The following is a 24158-nucleotide window of genomic DNA, read 5'->3' as shown; positions in this document are numbered from 1 at the left end:
GTGTCAGTAAAAGGACCCTATTTCTTGCCCAGCCTTGCACCATAGTGCTACTACAAATTTATCATATCTTTAGTGGATGTGTTCAACTTCATGTATTGCTCATCTAGGCACATGTCAAGACCTTACATTACGTGTATGTTCCTGTGCTTCCAGAGAGCCTGCTAGGCAGAGGTACCAGATTCGTCAAATCCAAACGATCCCAGTCTCTAAACTGTAAAAGCTCGTGGCCATAGTCGTCCTGGGCTGGATTTGACCACGTGTTCTGATACGCTGCGTTTGCAGGAGGGAATTAGACTGTGTCATTCTCCATTACAAACTAAACTGAGTGCGTGAGCTGTCTTTTTATCATTTAAAGAATACCACTCTTCTACATGTAATTAGTGGTGGTTTTTTTTTAAATATATCCAGATAACTTCAAGGAAGAATGTAGAGTCTGCAGTCAGACAGTTAGAAAGAGAGAAGGCTCTTCTTCAGCATAAGAATACAGAATACCAGAGAAAAGCAGAACATGAAGCAGATAAGAAACGCAATTTGGAAAATGAGGGTATGTTGAACTATGCTTGAAGGGGTGATGTGTGTTTTTTAAAAGATAAAATAAATGAATTATAGTTGAATTATTAAATTGAAGCCTTTTCATGAGTCATTAACAATGTTGAATTGTTTTTGTTATAGTTAACAGTTTGAAAGACCAGCTTGAAGATTTAAAAAAGAGGAATCAAAACTCTCAAATATCCAATGAGAAAATCAATCAACTACAAAGACAGGCATGTCAACTTTATTTATGTATATTTCAAAATAATAACTGTTTGAAGTACAGATTTTGTTAGTAGTGGAGGGAGTTGAAATGTGTAATGGAGTTTTAAAAGCTGTCCTTTCTTGTCATGTTTTGGTGTCAAAAGTAGTCTTAAAATACACTCCTTTTTATTTCTTTAATCCATAAAACCTAGTATTCTGTAGTAGAAATTCTAGTTGTTACATTTTACTTGTTTCTGAAGTATGCTTTTATCAATCTTTTTAGCTGGATGAAGCCAATTCTTTGCTGCGGTCAGAATCTGATACTGCAGCCAGGTTAAGGAAGAACCAAACAGAAAGCACGAAGCAAATCCAGCAGCTGGAAGCTAATAATAGAGAACTACAAGATAAGAACTGCCTGCTAGAGAATGCAAAACTCAAACTGGAGAAGGACTTCCTCAATCTTCAGTCAGCCCTAGAATCAGAAAGAAGAGATCGAAGTCATGGATCAGAGATTATCAGTGATTTACAAGGTACTGCTGAAAATCTTCTGAAGTTAAGTTTGCTTCTCATCTCAGAAAATAATAGGTTTTGGTGATGTTGTTTGAGCTTCAGACTATGACTAGGTGAGTGTGCTGTTCTATACAGTGTTATGCAAGTATGGACACACACTTAAGAGAAAATGTGTGCTAAAATTTATAAAATGTTATTGATAACTTTTTAAATCACCGCAAAGGGAGATGTTCATAACAGTCAGAATTAGAAACTGTTACACTTGAAAAAACTTATCTTTAAGTATATAAAGTACATTCTTTTTTCACACACTGCCCAGCCTCATTGATGCTTTGGTAATTTTTAGGTCGAATATCTAGCCTCGAAGAAGAAGTGAAAAATGGAAAGAGTGCATTAGCCAAACTGGAAACGGAGAAGAGACAATTGCAGGAAAAACTTACAGATTTAGAAAAGGTAACAGGGCTTCTAAGTGAACTTTGGTGTAACATTCTTATGGAATTTTTACATTTGCTCTTTTATTACTTGAGACATGGAGATGATATGTATGCAAAAAATAAGCCTTGTTTTCAGTGTTTATTCTTTTCCTTTGAATTTTTTGTTTATTGTTTTTGCAATTTGAGAAGTGGGGAAAAAACCACATCATTTCCTTATGATCATAATACATACTTCTGAAGTACATAATAAAGGACTCCAGTGTGTAGCTTAACATAACAGTAGTAAGATTGAATTTCAGCTGTTAGTTGTTTTTTTTTAAAACTCTCAATATTATCAAAAATGAAAAAGCTTCTGAAAATTTTTTTTTCCTACAAATTCATCGTGGAAACAAAAATAGTGGAAAAATTCTTCAATAAACTTAATCTTTGAGCAGCCCTTGATTATAGAATGTTGGTTGTTAAGGCAGTAATTCTATAATAGATCGCAACTAGGGATGTCATTGTGTATTTTTGGAGCGCTTTGCCATCCATAGAAAAACATTTGTAGAAATAAGTTCTCTGATAGCTCCTTAGAGTCTTGCCATTCTTCCAAGCAGCATGTTAACTGTTGTCCAAAACTTTGTCTTTAACCTGATGTATTTAGTGGTTTATTTCAATGTAATTTTTTCTTTCACAGGAAAAGAGCAACATGGAAATAGATATGACATATAAATTCAAAGTTATGCAGCAGAACCTTGAACAAGAAGAAGCTGAGCACAAAGCCACAAAAGCACGATTAGCAGACAAAAATAAGATCTATGAATCTATAGAGGAAGCAAAATCTGAAGCTATGAAAGGTGTGTATTTGACCTCACAGTTGGACTTTGCATAATTCACACCTAAGTAGATAGTAGAATCTTCTGATGCTAGTGGAAGCCTAAGTGTAAGCTTTATTCCTTGATTCCCTTGTTCTTTTAAAATGTAGCTTCTGTTTGTAAATGTCAGTTTTAGGCCCTTTGTCCTTGCCTTGCTAAGACAAAGTAGTTTAGTTTCAGAGTAAAACAGGTTCTGCATTGGCACACACCACTAATTCATTTTCTGTGCTAGTGTATTCTGAATTAATTTTTCTTAAATTTGTATTACTGAAGCTGCTTAAAACATTTTTGTTAAGAGCTTATTTGTGTTCTTACTCATAGAATTATAGGATCATTTAGGTTGGAAAAGACCTTTAAGATCATCAGGTCCAACTATTACCCCAACACTACCAAGCCCACCATGAAACCATGTCCCTAAGCACCACATCTATACATCCTCTGAACACCTCCAGGGATGGTGAATTACACATTTTTGTGTTCTTCCTAAATAAAGTACATGTCAGCAGCTTAATGATTTAAATATGTAGACTAAATAGGGTAAGAAATGGCAAAGCCTTTTCTATGCTTCTGTTGTCATCATGCGTATTCTGGTGCATCTGATGACAACTGAAATGTCATGGAGGGAGGGATAATTACCGAATAATTCCAGAAGATGGCTCTTACTTTTTAATTAAACGGTTTTTGTTTATTGCAGCTACTTAAGAAACTACCTACAGATCCTGTCCTTGCAACTGCTGAGCATTCACAAAAACTTTGAGCGTGCGGGTGTTCAAAAGAAGCAGAAGTGATTCAGTAATAAGGGCTGAATCACTTGGCACATTGGGTTCCCAGACAGCCTCAACTCTTAAGTGATTTCAGATTATCATAGTCAAAGCAATGCTTCAAGAGATTTAGATGGATTATTTTTAAAAATCCACCCTTTTTATCCATGTCAGGTGTGTTGCAGATAAACTGGAAGTTACCTTGAAACTCAAAAGCAGGAAATAGCTATCAGTCACGAATGCTTGCAAAAACGTCCTCTGGGTGTGTGTTTACTGTGAAAATTTTAATGAATCGCCTTTCAGCAATCTTTCTCTTCAGTGTTAAAAGGATAAACATACTGCTTATTGTTAATATGGGGTAGACGTCTTCCTCCCCTCACCCTCCAAAATCCGCTGGTTTACACTAACTGTCATCTTAAATCTCTTTCTTCACAGAAATGGAGAAGAAACTTTTGGAAGAGAGAGCTTTAAAGCAAAAAGTAGAAAATCGGTTGTTAGAAGCTGAAAAGCAGCGCTCCATGTTGGACTGTGATCTCAAACAATCACAACAGAAAATCAATGAGCTCCTTAGGCAAAAGGATATACTAAATGAAGATGTAAGGAACACCGACAAAAGGAGTCTTGAGTGGAACCTGGTTTTCAATGTCCTAATATTTTTCCTGTTATAGCTGTGTCTAGGAAGGCTTGTGAATGAAAGTGGCAGCAACTTTTTCCTTCTCTTTTTTTAAGGTTCCAAATAGTCTACTTTACAGTGTCTTTTCATTTTTCTGAAATATTTCAGTGTTATTGACCTTAAAAAGTTTTTCTTCTGGAATGTAAAATGCTGTGAGATTGGCATGGAAAAACTAGCTTATTTATTGTGTGCTAATGCCTTTATTCAGGAAACAGCTTTGTCTTATCAACAGATGTGAGCATGTTGTACAAAAATGTAGAGGAAGTCAATAAGAGACACTGTTTAAATGTTGCTTTCCTGTGTAGGTCTGTAAAATTCACAGGTTTCTGTTTATTTTTCAGGTAAAAAACCTGACATTAAAAATAGAACAAGAAACGCAAAAGCGCTGTCTTACTCAAAACGACCTCAAGATGCAAACGCAGCAGGTCAACACTTTGAAAATGTCAGAGAAGCAGTTAAAACAGGAGAATAACCATCTTCAGGAAATCAAATTAAGTCTGGAAAAACAAAATAATGAACTCCGCAAGTACGCAGAGTTGCTGTATATTTTTTAGCAACGTTACTGATTTGTCATTGTTTTGAGGCAAAAGCTGAGAGCAATATTAATTTAAAAGTTTGCTGCACAGAATGTGATCTTCTATACTGCAAAACTTTAATTGTTGTTTAAAATGATTTGCAGTCACTCGAGTTGATATGCCCTAGTGATTCAGCAATGTATAGATTTGTAGTAAAAGATGTTTGTTATCCTGAAAATCTTAAAAAAACCCATCTTAAACACAAGAGTGTGAGGACTTCAGAGAAACACAGAAAGTCTAGGTCTTGTCTTTTTTTTTTTTTTTTTTTTTTTTTTCCCAGATGAGATAGGACTTCAGTGAAGGGGAAAGTTATTGGCATTATTAGTCCAGGAGGGCTTTTTAGAGTTAGAAATTAATACTAATACAGAGCTGTGAAGAGTAACCATTGGAAATAACTATTACTAAAGATGTTTAAAACACATCTGTTGAACCTTTAAATAGAAGTTGTGTTAAATCCCAGCAGCTCTTCAAGGTCTTACAAGTAGCATTTTCACCTGATAATAAATAAATAATTTTTTTTTAACATAAAGAACATTCTTGTGAATGAAAAGACAAGTTTAGCACCTATATCAGATGAATCTCATTCTTAGCTCCAGTGACTTCTGATGGTTGATCTTGTGCTTTATCCTTTCCGTCAGCAAGACGCAGTTACTCACGTAGAAGCCGGCTACATGTGATGATTGCTGTGATGTGAAACACTGGCAGAAAACTTTTTTGCTGCATTACTGGTCTTTGTTATGGGACTGACTGAGTTGTTTTAATAACAGATAAATTCAAGAAATGATGCCTGTCAGAGAATACAGACGTGTTTTCATAGACTTAGCTCTAGGAAACGAGACCCAAACAAATCTGTCAGATCGGTGATGTTTTACATGGAAATAAGATTCTGTCAGTGGCTGTTCCTTTGTCAGTGTCTCTTACTGGTTAAACTATGTGACACTGTTGTGGTTAGTGTGTTAACAGTATTAAACTGACTTCTTAGTGCAGTGTCTCAGCTGTACAAGTGAAAAAGAGAGCTGTTACCCAGAGGAAGCCTCATGTTCAGTTGCCAACCATACTGTGGTCGGGAAGTGACTGAGGATCTTAAGGGTGTGAATGCTGCTTTTCTATTTACTGGTTTGGAATATCTTCGTATCTTTTCTTTTAAAGCATGTTATTCCTTTCTAGGGAACGGCAAGATGCAGATGGACAAATGAAAGAGCTTCAAGACCAACTTGAAGCTGAACAGTATTTCTCGGTATGTTTTATGGTTCTTTATTTTTATACTAATCTGTTTGCTAAGTACAATGTTAGCTTTTCTTCTTCCTCCTCAGCCATCAGGCGTTTCACATCTCTAACCTAAAGCTAATTCTTTTTTCTTGTGTCTGTCTGCAGTCTTGTCTGCAACCTTCTCATCACTCCTTGTTCTTGATCACTGAGCAGTGTGAAAGAGTTCATGTTAAGAAATGTCCCAGCTTTGGAAGGGAGTCGCAAACACAGTTCAGAGGGAGAGAGGAGTCAAGCAGCTCATTTTTGCATAGTGTGAATAGTTTTCTGCATGTTTCAAGCCTTTTGCATTCAGCATCTTTTCTGTGCTGCGTGGAAGAGAAAAGCTGTATTCTGAGAATCACACGGTGTGACAAAACATGTGCATTTAAAGCCTAAAAGGACATTTTTTCATTACAGCCAAACTTGGTAGAAATCTGTTGGGAGTTTTTGCTTTATTGTGATAAGGTACAACAGAGTAAATAGGTATTGTACTTAAAAATCATCACTAGCTTATGGAGGTTAATTTATATTAACAGTGCACAGTCAGTCGCATTGCAGGTAAAAGCCGAAAGGCTTGTTTCAGAATTAAAGGAAACTTAAGATTTTGCTGTGGTCTTTAAGTCAGTGAGAAGGACTATCTGAACTTTTAGTGTATCAAAAAGTTGCACACGTTAAAGGAGAGACAGGGAGAGTTGAGATCAGTTGATTGGTGTAGATGGGCCAGAGAGAGACTGTCTGTCTTTAAAATCTCTGCAATAAGTCCACTTGCACTTTACCTGTGTAGTTCAGTCTTTTGAGTGTACAGAGCAATATAATTTTTCTTTCATTTCCTTTAGAGCTCTAGATTTGTATTGATTTCACAAAATTTTCAATTTCAAATGCTTTTCTGATCTGTTTTTCCCTTCCTCCTGTACTGCTTTTTGCTTTCTAACTGTAATGTTTATTTCATGGATTTGTATGGTTAAGGTCTAAATTCTACGTGCCTACCTATGTCAGACAAAGATTTAAAATAGCAGAGAAAAATAAATGAAAGATTTTCCTTGCTTCTGATATTCTATCAAATAGTGATTTTCACATTTAGAGTCTCTTTAACAGTATGTTTACAAACATTTAAAGTGTATATCTTACATCTATCTATTCACAAATATACAAGTTAAAAAAAAAAGAAACAAAACCCAGCAAAAAAGTAAAAGAACCAAAACATGTTTGTGAATGATGATGACAGTTAAATTTAGAGAAGGCATTGCACAATCATATTGTAATTGAGCATGTGATTAAACAATTGCATACAATATTATCTTTTATCATTTTTTGTGTACCTTGAAGCTAGAATATGCAAGTCATACCCTTTTCTTTCAATTTTAAATTGTAGACTCTGTATAAGACACAAGTTCGAGAACTTAAAGAAGAATGTGAAGAAAAGACCAAACTTTGTAAAGAAATGCAGCAAAAGATACAAGAGTTACAGGACGAGAGGTAGGTTTTACTAGTTGTACTACTAATACGTAAAAGATTAGGATGGCTTTTTGTTTTCTTCCCCGCCCCGCTCCCGAGTAACCTGCCATTTTTTAAGCTAATAATATGTATCAACAACGTGCAGAGATTCCTTGGCTGCTCAACTGGAGATTACTTTGACAAAAGCAGGTTCAGAACAACTTGCACGTTCCATTGCTGAAGAACAGTACTCTGATTTGGAAAAAGAGAAGATTATGAAAGAGCTGGAGATTAAAGAGATGATGGCTAGGCATAAACAGGAACTTACTGAGAAAGATGCCACCATAGCCTCTGTGAGTAATGTGAATTGTAATTTTGGTAGAGGTTTACATGAGCTTGAGTTTTATTTGCAGTTTGTCTGTTGTTATTTAGTTTACTTATAGGTAAGTGATATACAAGTATATCTGACACTTTAGAAATACTTCTTTTCTATGAATGAAATTAGAAAAAAATCACTTAGCATTTTTCTTCTATGCATCTCTGATCGGTCTTTCTTCTGTGCCTCTCTGCCTCTTATCCTTATCCTGGTTTCGCTTTGAAGCAGTTCCTTCTGTCCTGTAATGCTGTCATGTACCAAGTGAGTTCTGTTACATGGTCACGTCTGCCTTCTGTTTTGTAGTTGGAGGAAGCAAATAGAACACTAACTAGTGATGTGGCTAATCTTGCTAATGAGAAAGAAGAACTAAACAATAAACTGAAGGAAGTACAAGAGCGTACGTATTCTCTGAACCAAATGTAATTTGTTTGAAACCAGTTTTATTCTTTAATAGAACTATCTTCTTTTGTAATGAGCTTTCATAGAAATTTTTTTTAATTACTTTGCAGAAATTACAAAGCTAAAAGAAGAAGAAGCAAATGTAGGAAATATTAAAGCACAATTTGAGAAACAGTTGTTGAATGAAAGAACATTGAAAACCCAGGTAAGCAAATATATTTAAATGGATGAAGAGGTAGTGTTCATGAATCAAATAATTTTTAATAGAAACCTTTCCATGGTAAACTATCTGTCTGTACTATAAACACTTTATTCTTTTTTGCCCCTGAAGCAAAATATATTGATCCTTTTTTTGCTTCTACTAAGTAGGCTTTCAATGTAGTGAAACTGCATCCTTATGATTCATCATAGAGGAACTCCTAATCCAGATGCAGTCCGACAGCAAAGATTTTCATTTCAGTCAAATGAATTAATATTTTGCTGTTTTCCATTTTGATTTATATTCCTCTGTAAATTCCATAAAACAGTATATTTCTGATTTTAATCTGGATTGGGTTTTAGAACAAATGGCATTTTAATCTGAAGATATATTTTGGGATGAGCTAAAGAAAATGGAAGGAAATATTTAAATGAGTAGAAGTGTTCACAGCTAATGCTTGTTTGAAGTGAAAATGGCGTCATTACCTTGTGTTCAATTTTGAGTAATACATTGAATTAAAGCAACTTTATAGTTCTGGATTGCAGAGGTCTTAGTTTACAGTTAGATTAAAAGTGTCTGGTCGTGCACAAGAGAAAAGACTTTATTTCTTCACGATAGAGCTCCGTGTATTTACTGATGTGGTTTTTGTCATTTTTTTTTCCCTTTCCCATGGGAAGGCCGTGAATAAATTGGCTGAGATCATGAATCGGAAGGGTCCAGTCAAACGTGGAGCTGACACTGATGTACGGCGGAAGGAAAAGGAAAATAGGAAACTGCATATGGAACTGAAGTCTGAACGAGAAAAGTTAACTCAAATGATGATCAAATATCAGAAGGAAATCAATGAAATGCAGGCAGTAAGATCCTTTTGCAAATATAAGTATTGATAGCATTTTCTATAATTCTTGTTGAATTGATACAGGCTTTGAGGTAGTGCATACAGCCTCTATTCCTGAATTTCCCATGGCCAAAAGAAATAGGCAGTGTATATGTCGAGATTGGCTGCAAAGTCTGCATAATTTTCTGCTTACATTTTCTCTGAGTAACTGAGTATTGTGATAATAGGAAATCTTGTAATTTATCCGTACAGCAAATAGCAGAAGAGAGCCAGATACGGATTGAGCTCCAGATGACTCTGGACAGCAAAGACAGTGACATTGAACAGCTTCGTTCACAGCTGCAGTCATTGCACATTGGTCTAGACAACAGTAGCATAGGCAGTGGACCTGGAGATGCTGAGGCAGATGATGGATTCCCTGGTATGTTAATTTTATTAAGATTTCTCTATTAATTTGGTTTATATCAGTGTTTTACCGTAGAAGCTGAAGTATTAAATTAATGCTCTGATGATTTTGTGGCTTTTCATCTTCATGTGTTTCTACCATCTTATCAATGCTTTGATAGTGATCACTATCCACCTACTAACTAAATCTGTCTGTAATCATACTTCATCTTACCTTTATTTAAAGAAATTTCTTTGAAAAAATTCTATTGTACACCATTAAACTCAAATATTTTTTCCACTTTATTGTGGTGGTTACTTTGCAATTACTGTGTTATGTGATGAAATGTAAAACTAATACTCTCTTCTTAGAGATTCTATTTTGACTTCTTTTCTACCTTTTTCCTCCTTTATGCTTTATGTTTAGTCCATATCACTCAATCCCACACTATGGAATCCATGTCCTTTACCTACCAGCACTCTTCTACCTCTGTCAGTATTGCCACTAAGCCTTCCAGTTCTCGCATGCTTCTCGATTCTGATTCTGATTCTGACTCAGAGGAAGAACCTTTGTCTCGTTCCCACAGCCCTACAGAAGTTGATAGCACAGGTGACATCCCTGAGATCTGTTTGGTTTTGTTCTTACTGTGTTCTTTTCTCTGTTTCAAAACTAACACTATTAATACATTATTTCAAACAAACAAACAAACAAAAACCCAAACCAGAAGCTGAATCTGGCAGTGAACCGACTGCAGTGGCAGTAAACATTGCCGTCAAAGACATGAAAAAGTTTGCATGAACAAGTAACTGGCCTGTTTTCTCTAAGTGTTACAGATGCTTGCTGCCATTTATAAACCCACAATTTTTATTAAAGCATTGAATACATGAGCCTTATGGCCTTGTTTTCAAGGTAGCCTCTATCCAGTATCTGCAGCTATCTGTGTGTCCCTGAGATACCGGATACCAAAAAGGCAAATCTTTGTGTTTCAGTGCAGTGTGGAGACATCTAACTCCTCATCGTCTAAATTTACATTATTTGCTTGTAGAAATTCAGTCTTCTGAGCATTACATTGTTTTGCCTTAATTTGAATCTTGTATTTGATTCTTGTATGGTAAGGCAAGTGAAATTTATTCATTTTTCCAGATATGTAAAATATATAATGAAATTTTATGGCTCTGGAAAAACAGAGCTTTGTTTTACTAATTCTGTATTCATTTTATATGACTACACATACACTGTATTGGACAAAACTTCTGTTTAGTGTTAATGTCAGAGGTGGGTTTTTTAATTACATTCAAATTTCTGTATTTCACTTGAGGTTCCTTTAAAGTGTGAATACCTTTCCACTGAAGGCAAAACTTGTTTTGGGATATTGGCATTACTTCATCAAACTAGATTAAAGAATAATGCATTTCCTCTATTTCCCTCATTCTCTGGTTTTTGCTATGAGGCTTCTAGTAAGAGAATCATTAAGTACATAATTTTTTCCTTGTTAACTGCTGTTGCGGTATCTGCATGGTTTTGCTTTGTTCTAAAGTAAAAATCATACCTAAGCTAGGACTTTTTGCTGGCATAATTGCAGCAAAGTTGAGGTATGATGGTTGCGGTTGTTGATTTTTTCACTCCTAGTGCTTATAAGCATGTACTGTGAAAATTTTGGATTATTCTGCCTTTTCTCTGATCTGTTAGTATAGAACGGACACCAGAAATGCAGAAGTGTAATCAGAAACTCCATTCTGTGCAATTTTATGTGATACAGAAAAAAATATTAGTGCCGTTTTGTTTCACACCATTAACAAACTACACATACTTCCTGGATGTGGGGAAGGATTTTTTGCATCAGCATTATGCTTGCTACCTTTCGTGTCAGGTGTAGTTGAAAGGAACAGTTTCAAGTGGCAGGTATGAGGCAAAATATACATTATAGAACTACGTCATGTATTTGATACATACATTAAAATGTGTCATCAACAGCGGTGCTTACAGAGCAATAAACTTTGAGGAGTGCATACCTGAATAGCCTTGCTTCAAGTCTCTCTAGACAAAATGAGAAGACTCTGAATATCTAATAAATATTTGTTATGCTATGTTAAACATGGGCAGGAGCCTGCAAATGCCCTCTGATGAGAAAGAAAATAGCTTTGCAATTTTGGATCATGTTTATGCCCCTTTCATGGTACATGTTTGATAATATTTAAGGCTTCAGAATTTTTGACTTGGAGGTTCCTCAGCAACAGCAGAGGTTATCTGCTCGGGTGGGGAACCCATTAGAAAAATACTGCGATTGATTAGTTCCTAGTAATACAACATAGGGGAAATAAATGCCTGTATTTATTAAGTGCAGCTATAAAAATAAGGACAAAGGCTGTGCAATACTGTGTATTACCAAGCACTAGGAAGGTGTGATCCTGGTGAGCTTTTGTTTACTGCTGAAATGTGTGTGTCAAACAACAGCTGAGCTGTTAATACTGTTGATAAATCAACAGCCTAAGGATTAGCCAAAAATTGCCTATTTTGGATTAGAAAGCCTGGGAGATATAGGCAGAATTAGAAAAAAAGAAAAATATGCGAGTAAAAAATATGAATTACAATACTAAACTTCTGAAATTTTACCTGGCGTATAGAGGACATAGGTTATTTGGTGTGGTAGTTTGCCCTTTTTTTGCCTTGAACTGGATGTTGTGTGGTCTGTACTAATATCTTCAGATGCTGTTTTAAAAGGTAAAGGTTGATAGACGTAAGCATTTTAGGTCTTGAAAAAATTACTAAAGGGAATGTGTGTGCTATCATTGCAAGTTTGCTCTTCCCTTTCTTCCTCCTGCCCACTACTTCTTTGTGACTGCGTTGTTGGTTGTTGGCTGCATTCAGGAATACACGATTTAATTTGTTCCTGAACATTTACTGTGATGAACTTGGGTAGACCTTGTAGTTTTAAATAGTTCATGTTCTCATGTTTGTTCTGTTGCTTTATTATTGATCTTCAGTAACTATTTTAAAATGCACCGTAGTCTCAAAAGGAATGTTTTGTGAACATTTATGTTCTTCAATGTCTATCTTTTTTTCAGAATCAAGATTAGAAGGCTGGCTATCACTGCCTGTTAGAAATAACACTAAAAAATTTGGATGGGTTAAAAAGGTAAGAAAACCAGATTTATGATCTTGTTTCTTGTGTAGTCTGGATTTTACACTTACTGCAGGTTTTCAACACCAATTTTTCTTTGATACATGTTCTCTCGTTACTTAAATGTATAAAATATGTTAGCTGGTCTAGCTGCATCTGAAAGTAGCAGATTAAGACAATTGTAATAGGTTAAGACACTTCTTCGTCCAGCCAGAGGTGAGAACAGCCATTCAAACGTTTGTACAGTCAGCCATAGGCATTCCCAGCAGTATTATGTAGCTGGAATTCAGCAGAGTTTTGAAGCAGATGCCCTTGACAAATTCTTTATTTAGGAGGTAAAACTAACAACTACTCGTCTGCCTTATGCAGCCTTCACTTGTTTGCTGCTCTTCAGTAACCTCTTGAATGGGTCTTTGCCCAAAGAGTAACATAAACATTTTCATACCAGTTGGCTTACTGCTCAGTCAAACTTCATTCTGGACAAAGTTCTGGAAATAGGAGGTCTTATATGTAACTAGTTAGGGGGGTTTTTTATGAAAATCGCTAGCAATGCTGGTAGGTATTAGTTGTGAACTGCACACGTAAAGCAGGCATCATGAAATGACAGTTACTCTCACCTACCAGTCCAAGTGAAAATAAAATCAGTAAAATAGAAATGAAAAGCTTTTATCTTACTTTCTTCCAGACTTTCATTTTTACCTCTTCATAGGTACTTAAATCTGTTTAAATACCAACTAATCTGCTAACATAAATTGATTTTTACATAATCAGAATCTTGTTTGTTGTGCAATGAATTTATTGGCAAATCATGGCCTTAGCATACAATACTACTATTGTCCATTTAGCTGCCACTTAATAAAATCGTAGAAAAATATTGCTGTAACATCTTTGACATCTGTGATGAGCTGGATATTTTATCCTTTTCTGTCTCCTAACAGTATGTAATTGTAAGTAGTAAGAAGATCCTGTTTTATGACAGCGAACAAGATAAAGAACAATCTAATCCCTACATGGTATTAGATATAGAGTAAGTATTACCATGTGAGATTCTTTCTTCTGATTTGTAGGCGAACTTTGTTGGAAAGACTTTCACAGAAGGCCTTTTGAGGTCCTGACTGGGAGCACAACGTCAAATGGGGCGTACTTTTGTAATCTGAACTACAGAGCTGGGACCTTAGGTATCCACTGTGATGAACAATTGCATTTGTTGTAAGCAGTGGTGCAGCAGTAGTGTGGTGCTCAGCCTGATACAGGGAGCTCCACTGAGCTCTGATGTAGCTGAACTGCTTCCACTAGCTCAGCTAGACCTTCCTCACATACATATTGCAGCAAAAAAACATTAAGAAAAGTGCAGCAGAAAGGCTATAATTTTCAGTGGTTTTACACTTTCACTTAAAACATGTCCTTACAGCTGGGTTGGTTAAGTAGTTAATTTATTTTCTTAGTAAATGCAGAATGTGGATATTCAGAGGTTGGAGTGTGGGAAGAGGATTGTGTTAGAAAGCTACTGGCAATCATTAAAGTCACATGATGTTGTTTTTTCAGTGCAGTCTTTTTTTGCCAAATATAGCTGGATACTTGTGATTTGTTTATATTTAGGGTTTTTGGAAGTTCGTGTGCAGGATTGAAAGATAGGACTTTAAATAGTGATTAGAAATTTGTACTGACAAATCTTTAATGGCTCTAAGTCTTAATGTGGTGTATTGTAGTCTAACTTAATCTGTCAATTTAAATTTATCATTTTGGTAACATCAATTTTTGTCCTTATTGAAATAATTTCCTATAGCAAACTCTTCCACGTCCGACCAGTCACACAGACTGATGTGTACAGAGCAGATTCCAAGGAAATTCCTAGGATATTCCAGGTATTCAGTAGTAAATTAATGTTTCTAGTGTAAGAAACATGGTATTTCACACATTGTCAAAAAATACTTTCATAACTTTGTCTAATGAAATGTTTACTAAAAATTCTTGGGGGGAAAAAAAAAAAACGATTCCAGTGTACTACTTCAGTCTTTCTACTGAGATAATTACTCCGAATTTACATTTGTCATCTAGGAGTACTGAGATTATTTTGCTTGGATTCTAGATTCTATATGCTAATGAAGGAGAGAGCAAAAAGGAGCAGGAATTTCTTGTGGAGCCCATGGGAGAGAAGTCAAATTACATTTGTCACAAAGGACATGAGTTTATACCTACTCTTTATCACTTTCCAACCAATTGTGAAGCTTGTATGAAGCCACTGTGGCATATGTTTAAACCTCCTCCTGCTCTAGAATGTCGCCGTTGCCATATCAAATGTCACAAAGATCACATGGATAAAAAAGAAGAGATTATAGCACCTTGCAAAGGTAAATAGCAAGTATTTGAAAATGCATATACTCACTGGACTTGTTCCAGCATATAATCGTGCTGGAGGCATTCTAGTAGATCAGAGGATTCTAGTAATGGTCTGACACCAACTAAAACAGGTAGGTTTTTCTTTTATTGGTATGTAGCCATCAGAACCTTTCTAAGGGTGTCTACATGAGGATCAGCTCACTGCTGTGAATTAGTGGCATGTGGCCAATATAGGTACATACCTGTTGAGTTGTCAGCCTCTTGCAGTAAAGCGTGGTAGTTGTGTCATGCTGCATTGCTATGAGGAATGATGGTGTAAGTGCGTGTTATGAGATAGATGACACTCAGTGAAGTTTACTCCTTGTGACTCACGTTAGAGTTTCTTGGGCTCAGGCACACCCCTTTGTGTTACCCTTCCTTGTTTTCTTCCATGTGGGTGTGTGTCTTCCGTAGCACTAAGTTGTTACCCTCTAAATGTAAGGAGGAGGCACTGTCAGCAGCCATGAAACTTAAAGTTTGGCAAATCTGATTCACTTTGCTTTTGATTTCTCTGCTGATTTCTTTTTGTGTTGACTGTGCGAGTACGGTAATCTGACAACCAGTTTTTGATGTGGGGACATGTTTAGAGTAATAACAATACTAATTTTATTTTAAAAATCCTTATTACAGTGTACTACGATATTTCAACGGCAAAGAATCTACTACTGTTAGCTAATTCTACAGAAGAACAGCAAAAATGGGTGAGCCGACTGGTGAAAAAAATACCCAAGAAGCCTCCAGCACCAGACCCCTTTGCTCGATCTTCTCCCAGAACTTCCATGAAGGTACAGCCAAACCAGTCCATCAGACGACCAAGTAGACAGCTTCCTCCAAACAAACCAAGGTGACACAAGAGCTGCTATTTAATTTATTGTTTTAAACATTTTACTACAATTAATGTCATATATGTTGATAAGGATAGCCGACCACAAATGTTGTTGACTACTGACATGTGATCTAGCATGTCATCTTCTATAAACCTCAGTTATGTTATTAGAAGAGCCCACTATGTTTGTTTCTTTGTTTCAAGGACCTTGCATTACCTGTTAGTTAACTCTACTCTACTGATAACGTGTCCTATCGCTCTCGTGTGTAATAGGCAGAACTTGTAGCATTGTCTGTGGCCTAATAGTTCGTGTGAACTGGCAGCTGGTAGGGAAAATGTGGTTTAACTGGACAAAGAGTCAGTGAGAGGGCTGTGAATTTTTAAAAAAAGAAAAGAAAAAAGGTTTTAATTTTCAAGATGGCCACTACCATACCTGATTTGAAGTCGAGCAGTGAAGTTAGGTGCTTGTGGTTCTAATGAACCGTGGAGAGAATTGGGTGCCTTCAAAAACCAGTCCAGAAGGTCTTACATGTAGAAAAAGACTACATGTCTTTTGTTTCTTATTGCTTGGTTTTGGGGCATGCTCTGAGGTTAGACAACTGATTGCAGATGTGTATGTTGATGTGTGTTTCATCTGACCAAACGTGTATCTCTGTGTATGACTCCATTTACCGTTGATGTTTAGGAAGAGTTGTTTTCAGGATTCATGTCCTCCTAGTGTAGAAGAGGAGCATACAGCATGCTCTTGGACATCTACAGGAAAAACTAGTTCAGATGAATGCCACTTTTGCATCTCCGCCCATGCGTGTTCCACAGAGTGGAGCCTGTGGCTGCAGTGGTAGGCGTCTGTCTGAGCATCACTTGTGGGTTTTGAAAAAGGGCAGGAAGGTGGAGAGTCACCATTTGGTCAAGTAGCTGGAGCACTTACTGAAGGGTGGGAGAGTTGCTTTCAATTCCATATTCAGCCTAGAAGGACCCATGCTCATGTCTCATGATTACTAAAAGAATAGTCTTATTAAGTCCCACTGATTTGGGGAAAAAAAAGTCCATACAAAACCCAGTAATCTCTTATGGATCAGCTTTAAGGAGCAAAATCCTGTGCTGTATTGTGGAAGTGGTAACATCCTGCAGGTAGCGCTTATGTGATTGCACAATACAGAATTTCTGGGGTTTTTTATTACTTCGCTTTTTTCATCACCTATAGTACTAGCTAGTACTTGGTTATATCAGTCCCCAGTTGTTGACAGCTTGTGGAAAGTTTGGTCTGACTTGTTGTGTTTGTTGCAGTATTCCAGCAGCAATGGACAGTTCAGCAAAGGCTTAACATTTTTCCCCAGAGAGATAATTTGGCAGTGGCTAGACAGTATTGCTGTCTTTGTTTTCTGTGACCAGACTGCCACCAGTATCTAAGCTGTCTGGTTGAAATCTGAGTTGTTTGAGTTGCCAGAGTTACAGTGGGAAATACAGCGTGCTCTTACTATGATGCTGTTGCTATCACAAAACAGCCTTATGCTACTAAGAGTGAGATCTTTAAAAAGTACTGGTATTTTAATGTGTGGAAATGCATAGTGAAAGGACTCAGAGTAACTTAATTCTACTTTCCTCCTAACTTGCGTACAGTCTAATTTTTGGTGATTTACTTTACATATTTAAAAGAAAGTCAGACCTCGTAGTTTGGATTTTAAATTATTAGATTTTTTTTTTTTTAAATCATACACTTGAAGGTAAAAAGTTTTTTTAATCACTACTTCTTAGGGACCGATTATTGAAGAGTTTTTTTGTGCAAAACTAACCAAAGTATCAATGATTGTATTGAAGCATGACTCAAGCAAACATTCATGACAACTTGGGGGACAAATAGAATGCTTTTCTTCCGCATAATGCTTACAATCTAATTCAGCAGTGTTGTTCTATCTCTTACTATTGACATATAAAGGGTATATTATAAATTCTGATTCTTTTTCCACAGCTATTCTTAGGTGTTCTGAAAATAACTTTTCTGCTTCTAACACCCTTCTTTCAATCTTCATTAGCTTTTTTACAAAATGCTTTCATAGCACAGTGTTTACCCTTACCGTTCTTTTTAGTTGTGGTCCTTGTCCACTACAAATCAGCCTTGAATCATTTTTTTTTCTGTCTGTATATTTTGTAATGGTGCGAAAAGGACAAGATGAATATTTTTGTGTGTAAACCATTATATTTTTGCAGTCAAACTTTCCAAGTTACCTTTGCAAATGTACCTAACAGATGGAAGAGTATAGTTCTGTGAGGTCATGTCACGTATCACCTTGCTAATGCAGGTCTGTCAAACCAGTGGAAATTTGTATGGTTTAAACACTTTTAATTAGAAACCACATGCTTACAAATTACTGTAATTGCTATGACCACTTTATATCTGACTGATGCTTCTATGAGGCTTTTGTGCAAGGGCTTACCATATAGAATAATTGTTTTTTTTGTTACAAACTTTATTAAGAATGAAGATGTAGTTGCCAGTTTAATGTGGGGACTGAGTGGCTGGGGACAAGCTAGAGAGGAGCCAGCAGTGGGCCCTGGCAGCAAGGCAGGCTCTGGGACTGCACCAAGAGGAGTGCAGCCAGATGACTGAGGGGAGAGGTCATCCCCCTCTGTTCACTCCATAGTCTGCAGCGGGATACTGCCTCCACGTTTGGGCCCCCATGTGCAAGCCAGACATAGACGAACTGGGGAGAGTCCAGCAGAGGCCACTAGGATAGTCAGAGCAGAGGCTTGGGGGAGCTGGATTTGTTCAGCCTGGTTGAAGGACATCTCCAGGGGGGTATCATAGCAGCCTGCCCCTGCTTCTGGGGAGGGTATCAAGGAGACAGAGCCAGGCTCCTCAGTGCTGCATGGTGGGAGGGTGAGAGATATGGGGCTCAGTTGAACCAAGAGGGATTCCAACTGGACAGAAGGAAAAAACCAATGCAGACAGCCGGGCAGGGAGGCAGGCTGGTGAGGCTGGACAGGCTCCACCTCTGGAGGCTTTCAAGACCTGACAAGACAAAGCCTTGAGCAGGAGGTTGGACTAGAGACCTCCTGAGGTCACTCCCAACCTGCATGGTCCTATAAAGCTGTCCGTGCTAGGAATTTCACACAGTGATTGTTTCTCCAAGGTTTTCATGGCTGTTGTTCCTTGTGATGATTTAAGAAAGGGCAAGCCAGTTTTTGATACAGACTGTACAATTTCTGCTTATCCATTCAGTTGGATTGTGCCAAAAGGATAACTCCAAATTTTAAAAAATCAACTTTAATATATTTTAATGCCTAATAAAGTCTTTAAGTGTTTTAGAAATTACAATAGGCATAGTTCATATAATAAATTAATATTGAGCCTTTTCAGGGATATACATTGCATTTAAAAGCATAAAAACTGTAAAACCTGAAAACCCAAAAAAACCTTGAAACTCATTTTGTTTAAAGCATGCGAAGAACTATTAAAACACTGTAGCGTATTTCAGTTAAAACATACTGAATGCTCTGTTAGGGTAAGGTCTCTATCTCTGCCTCCTATGGCTGGCATATAATCCTGATTGAAAAGCCATTGAGCTCACCGGAGAGACAACTAGACTGAGTTTCATTTCTTGTAGTTAAGCACTAACTTCTCTACTGCTCCAAGAAATGTGTCCAAGAGCCTTTGATAACAACAGAAAGCAATGAATACTTCTAGACAATGATTCATCCCATCCCAAAATAAATGCCTAAAATAGGTAAAGTGACTCATTTGCTGACAGGGTTTGCCTCACTTGCTTTCTGTTCTGTAGTGACCGTAGAAGCAGCGCAGGGAGTGACGCCTGAGAACAAGTTGAGATACCCTCTTGTTTGGCATTGCTTAGCTTTAAATAATGGGCTACAGGATAGCTGTGTAGTGTGTTCCCACTGTATTTGGGATATAGTAAAGTCGTACTGTATTTGTTTGTAAATTCAGATGATGCTATTTTAGCTGATGTTTTGTTTAGCAATCAAAACTATTTGATTTTATTGGAAAAATTGTTAGCCTTACAGTATTGTCTGGAAAGGGATAGCAGGAGAGCATAAAACTGCACCTCAGTCAACAAGAACAACAACAAAACAGAAAGCAGCTAATTTTAGGAAATGTACATGCTGATCTTTTCTACTGAAATTTTTAGAGGAAAAAATCAATATGGTAAGTGCTCTATAGCATTGAATGACTTGTGAGATAAATTTCCAATGAATACAACATTCTTGGCTTACGTGAACACTAACTGAATCTTCATATTCCGTGATAGGTGAAGGAGCCCACCTACCTTAACAGTCTTTTGCTTAAAAACATTTAGTGATAACAAATGGAATTTTGAAGTCTTTTGTAGAAGTGTGACATACATTAAACATCAAACCCTCCTGTTGCAGATTACTTGATCTGGCATTTAAGGACTGGGATTGGTCATTTGATGATGTTGATGATATTGATGGTGATGATGATGATGATGATGATGACGATGTTTTTGATTTCTGAAGAAGTATAAGGGGTAAATTAAATAGAGAGGAATGGATTTGTTTGCCTTTGAATACAGCATGCTATGTTGGATTTTGTTTCTCAAAGCAGAGAAAATACAAGATCTCATTTTAGTATTTTAAACAGTAAAAATGAGATTCTGTTCATGATGCTGATGAATTTTTAGAGGAGTCATTTTTATTAAAACAAAGTAGTTGACTTTGTCAGCGTTTTTATTTTTCTAATTTTAGATCTTTTTTCAAAATTCATGTCTGCCTGCCTGAAAAAAAAAAAAATCTGCTGTTTCAGAGTAGTTGCTCATCAGTAGTGCTAATACTGCTAACTTCTGCAGTTGATTTGTGAAGGCTAAAAGGGAGATTGTAGCAGTTGGATGTTTAGCTGAAATAGAATTGGTCTTTACAAATACATTTTTAAGCCTTTAACATAAACTGAGTGGTCTATGGCTAGCAGACATGAAATCACTGGAGTTATGCGTTTTGCTTTTCTACCTGTATTATGAAGTGAATTTGACTTGGCTTTCCTTTGCAGTGCTGTGCTTTTTGGGTGCCTAACCATGCATTTGAAAACTACGTAAACAAATAGGCTTTGCAGCTTCTGTGATAGCTTCTTTGCTTCAGGAAAGACACGTCCGTTTTATAGATCTGATTTGTCCCATGGCTTACTTAAATGGGCCATGTGAATGTACTGGAAATAGTGGTAACTATTTTATAGTTCTCAATGTTTAATCATTTTACATGTTGATGCAATGTTACATTTACACAGAAAAAACTCCTAAATGTTAAATTCCTAAGAGTTCTTTTAAATAGTATGTAAGGTGTGTCTCAGCCTTACAAAAGAGCGGGCAACGACAGCAGCGCTAAGGCTGTACCTCAGCTGTGTGCTCAGGTAACTGAGGTACCAGCTCCTGTCGAATTTAATGGGCTTAGTGTTTACAGTAACAAGCATTATGTTAATTAAATATACTGCATCTTTATATATTAAAAGCTTACCAATTACTAATCTTTTAGTACGTTGTGCATATTGTACTTTACCCTCATATATTACAAGGGGGTTTAATTGTTTTGGGATCATAATGGATAAGGACGTACTATAGCTAAGTAACGATGCTGTTGAATGACGTTTCTCCCAAGTACGCTGACGAGCCTATCTTAAATGAAGACACTGAGGAAGTATATTTTTGTCAGATTTACGTTCATTGCATTTACTGACCAAACTTCCTGCTTCTTTTTCAGCTAACTGCTTTCCGTGAATGCAGACACAATTCAAGGTGATAATTTTCTTCCCGTTACAGCAAGACTGAAACATATCCCAAAATATATTAAAAATATATATTTTCCTGAGAGATTGTGCTATATATATCAGAGGTTTACATTTTTGCTGCAATATAAATTACTAATCTCTGAGGGTTTTCCTGTATTCTCCTGAGTGACTGATCAAATGAGGAATGGTTGGTAAATAGTAAAAGGATATGTTAGGTAACCTTTGAAACTCTGTTCCACAAAAGCTTTCTTGGCAAGACACGTACACTACATTTCATAAAAGGATCAAGAGGAATGAATATTAAAATGGAAGAAAGTGACTTTTCAGCTTTCATAAAGATGCCACCAGCATGTCTGCAAGAAGAGGAGGAAGATCCACCATAGTGATATAGACTGCATCTGTAAGAAGTGACCATTATACTGTGTATATATATTGTACTGTAATACTGCAAGAGGGTTTTAAAAATCTTTCCACTTTATTTTTTTATGCTTATTAATCAGATACCGTTACTTATTGCAGTTGCAACTATGCACTTGTATAAAGCCATAATGTTGAAGTTTATATCATTCATACACGTCTATCAAAAGCTGCATGTCAGTGTTCAGCAGCTAGTATAAGTTTGAAGTATATACTACTTTCAGCTACGTCATCATGGGCAGTCCTTTTACCTGTCTAATTGCCTTAATTTAATTTTTTTCAAGTTTTTTGCCCATTCTCTCTATTTAAGGAAAAAAGAAGGTTTACCAGCTCTTAGGAGGCAATTTTGCTTTGTGGCAGAAAAAATAGTGCACTATTTTTACACCTAGTAAGTATATCAATGTCAGCCTATTTTGAATGTATATCGACTGGTTTTAAGGGTGGAGAAGTGTTGGTTACAGAAACAATGTCTGATACCATTGGAATTACTAGACCTTTTGCTTGTGCATGTAACTGCTCATCCAGCCCTTTTTACAAACCTCAGTATTAGTTATTGACTTACATTAACCCTCATTAAGTGCTATGAAACTTCATTTTGCCTTGGTTTTGCATACTCTGCTAGATGTGTTTTTTATTTCTGGAAAAAAAACAAGAATCTGTGACTATTTTTACATTTCACAACACAATATCCGAGGACTGTCACAAACTTTAAGAAAAAGAAAACATACTGTAGATGTATTTTAAAATTTTAAATCTGGTTCTCTAGCACATAGCTGTAGGCATAGATAAATATTTCAGTAGTGTGTTTTGAGAACTGATAGCTGGGAAGAAAGGGCCTCAGAGGCACTTAATCTGACTGTTTTTTTAACTTGGAGTTGTACAAAAAATATAATTTATGTGGGCTCATTCATGATGTGTTCATAAGTATCCCAGAAAATGCATGTTTTATACAACTACAGTATGCAATGTTAAAACATATTGACAGTAAAAAATGTAGTCTCCTATTTGGTCTCTTTATATATATAAATATATATATATATTTAAAATATATATATATATAAAATATTGTGTGGGAGTGCAGTAATTTAAAATATGATCTAACACTTCAATGAAGGAGGACATTTCACTTTAAAATTTTGTTTGTTTGTTTTTTGTTTTTTAAAGAGTGTTGAAATGTTTGGAAGGATAGGACCATGATTTATTTAACACTATCATGAAAGGTGGACTTGGAAACACTGAAATACTGAAAATTAATAAATATATTTACATTTTGTAACCTCTACTACAGTTCAGCTTAACAAGAGCCAGAATGTATTCAGTCTTCTATTTATGCACTCGCAAAGTAAAACATTGTTTGTGAGTCCTTAAATTCAAAATTAAAACTTTCATATCGTTTTTTCTGTTAGGTATTATAACCCAGTGCACCGCTACAGTGGTTTTTTTCCCTGCTTGTTTTGATTTACAGAAGTACGGTATATTTTTAGGTAATGCAGATCTGCATAGAGTACAACATTAAAAATGTATACAGTAAAACTGTTTCCATTCACTGAATGCATAAATATTTTATATATATATATATAAAAAAATGTTACATTGTGGGAAGTTCTATCCTTTTCTGAATTGGAGAATATTATATATATATTTTTAAATAAACTATTTGAGTAAGGTAAAATAGTTCCTGAACTTCAGAAGCTGGTAATTAATTGAGATATTTAAATATATAGGCAACTACTGCAGCAGATATGGGAAAGGCAAGGGTTGCTCAAAAGGAAGCCAAGCAAAGACTCTGCGGAGGAAGCTCCGAGGGAGCTCTTTTGGCAGGCCGTTGGGTGCTGGGGCTGGATCTGTTGCACTTTCTCTCCTTGGCTTGCCCTCATTTACTGTGAATCCCTGGGGCCCTGTTAAGCCTGGCATTTTAGGAAATGTACTGTATTACAGTATTTACGAGCCACAGTTCGTACATTCCCTACTTGTGCAAGTGGTTGTTACCTATGTGCATAGAGCAGGCGGTATTGAGATGGTATCGCAGAACGATAGGGAGCACTGGAGGTCCTCTGGTGGTCTGACCTCTACCTCAGAGCAGGACTAACTTAGATAGGTTCCTCAAGGCTTTTGAGTTTCCAGTGTCTCTAGGGATGGAAATATCATAGCACTCCTCAGTTCTCCTTCATGCAGCCTGTCTCAAAACAGGAACAGTGTGGGCTGTGTTGAGCTGTAATCTGGAGATCATTTTGCCAATGGT

General features: G+C 36.5%; 1 protein-coding gene across 1 annotated transcript in view; it reads left to right on the top strand.

Annotated features, from left to right (window-relative positions):
- The window catches only part of ROCK2 (Rho associated coiled-coil containing protein kinase 2), a 100755-nt gene extending 77843 nt beyond the window's left edge, over positions 1 to 22912 (top strand). Inside the window, 22 exon segments of the mRNA XM_086461582.1 lie at positions 409 to 544; positions 673 to 764; positions 1019 to 1265; positions 1592 to 1698; positions 2356 to 2515; positions 3730 to 3890; positions 4309 to 4493; positions 5710 to 5779; positions 7163 to 7266; positions 7391 to 7577; positions 7904 to 7997; positions 8110 to 8204; positions 8876 to 9055; positions 9289 to 9457; positions 9848 to 10030; positions 12487 to 12557; positions 13481 to 13569; positions 14329 to 14407; positions 14632 to 14893; positions 15552 to 15765; positions 20134 to 20252; positions 21472 to 22912. Of these exon segments, the coding sequence (XP_086317708.1) occupies positions 409 to 544; positions 673 to 764; positions 1019 to 1265; positions 1592 to 1698; positions 2356 to 2515; positions 3730 to 3890; positions 4309 to 4493; positions 5710 to 5779; positions 7163 to 7266; positions 7391 to 7577; positions 7904 to 7997; positions 8110 to 8204; positions 8876 to 9055; positions 9289 to 9457; positions 9848 to 10030; positions 12487 to 12557; positions 13481 to 13569; positions 14329 to 14407; positions 14632 to 14893; positions 15552 to 15765; positions 20134 to 20239 (2991 nt within the window). The 3' untranslated portion in view covers positions 20240 to 20252; positions 21472 to 22912.
- Positions 22913 to 24158: the final 1246 nt, after the last annotated feature.

Source organism: Leptosomus discolor, chromosome 2, assembly GCF_034619465.1.
Source record: "Leptosomus discolor isolate bLepDis1 chromosome 2, bLepDis1.hap2, whole genome shotgun sequence".
In the NCBI taxonomy this organism is placed as follows: Eukaryota; Metazoa; Chordata; class Aves; order Leptosomiformes; family Leptosomidae; genus Leptosomus; species Leptosomus discolor.
This window is presented reverse-complemented; position numbering and strand designations above follow the sequence as displayed.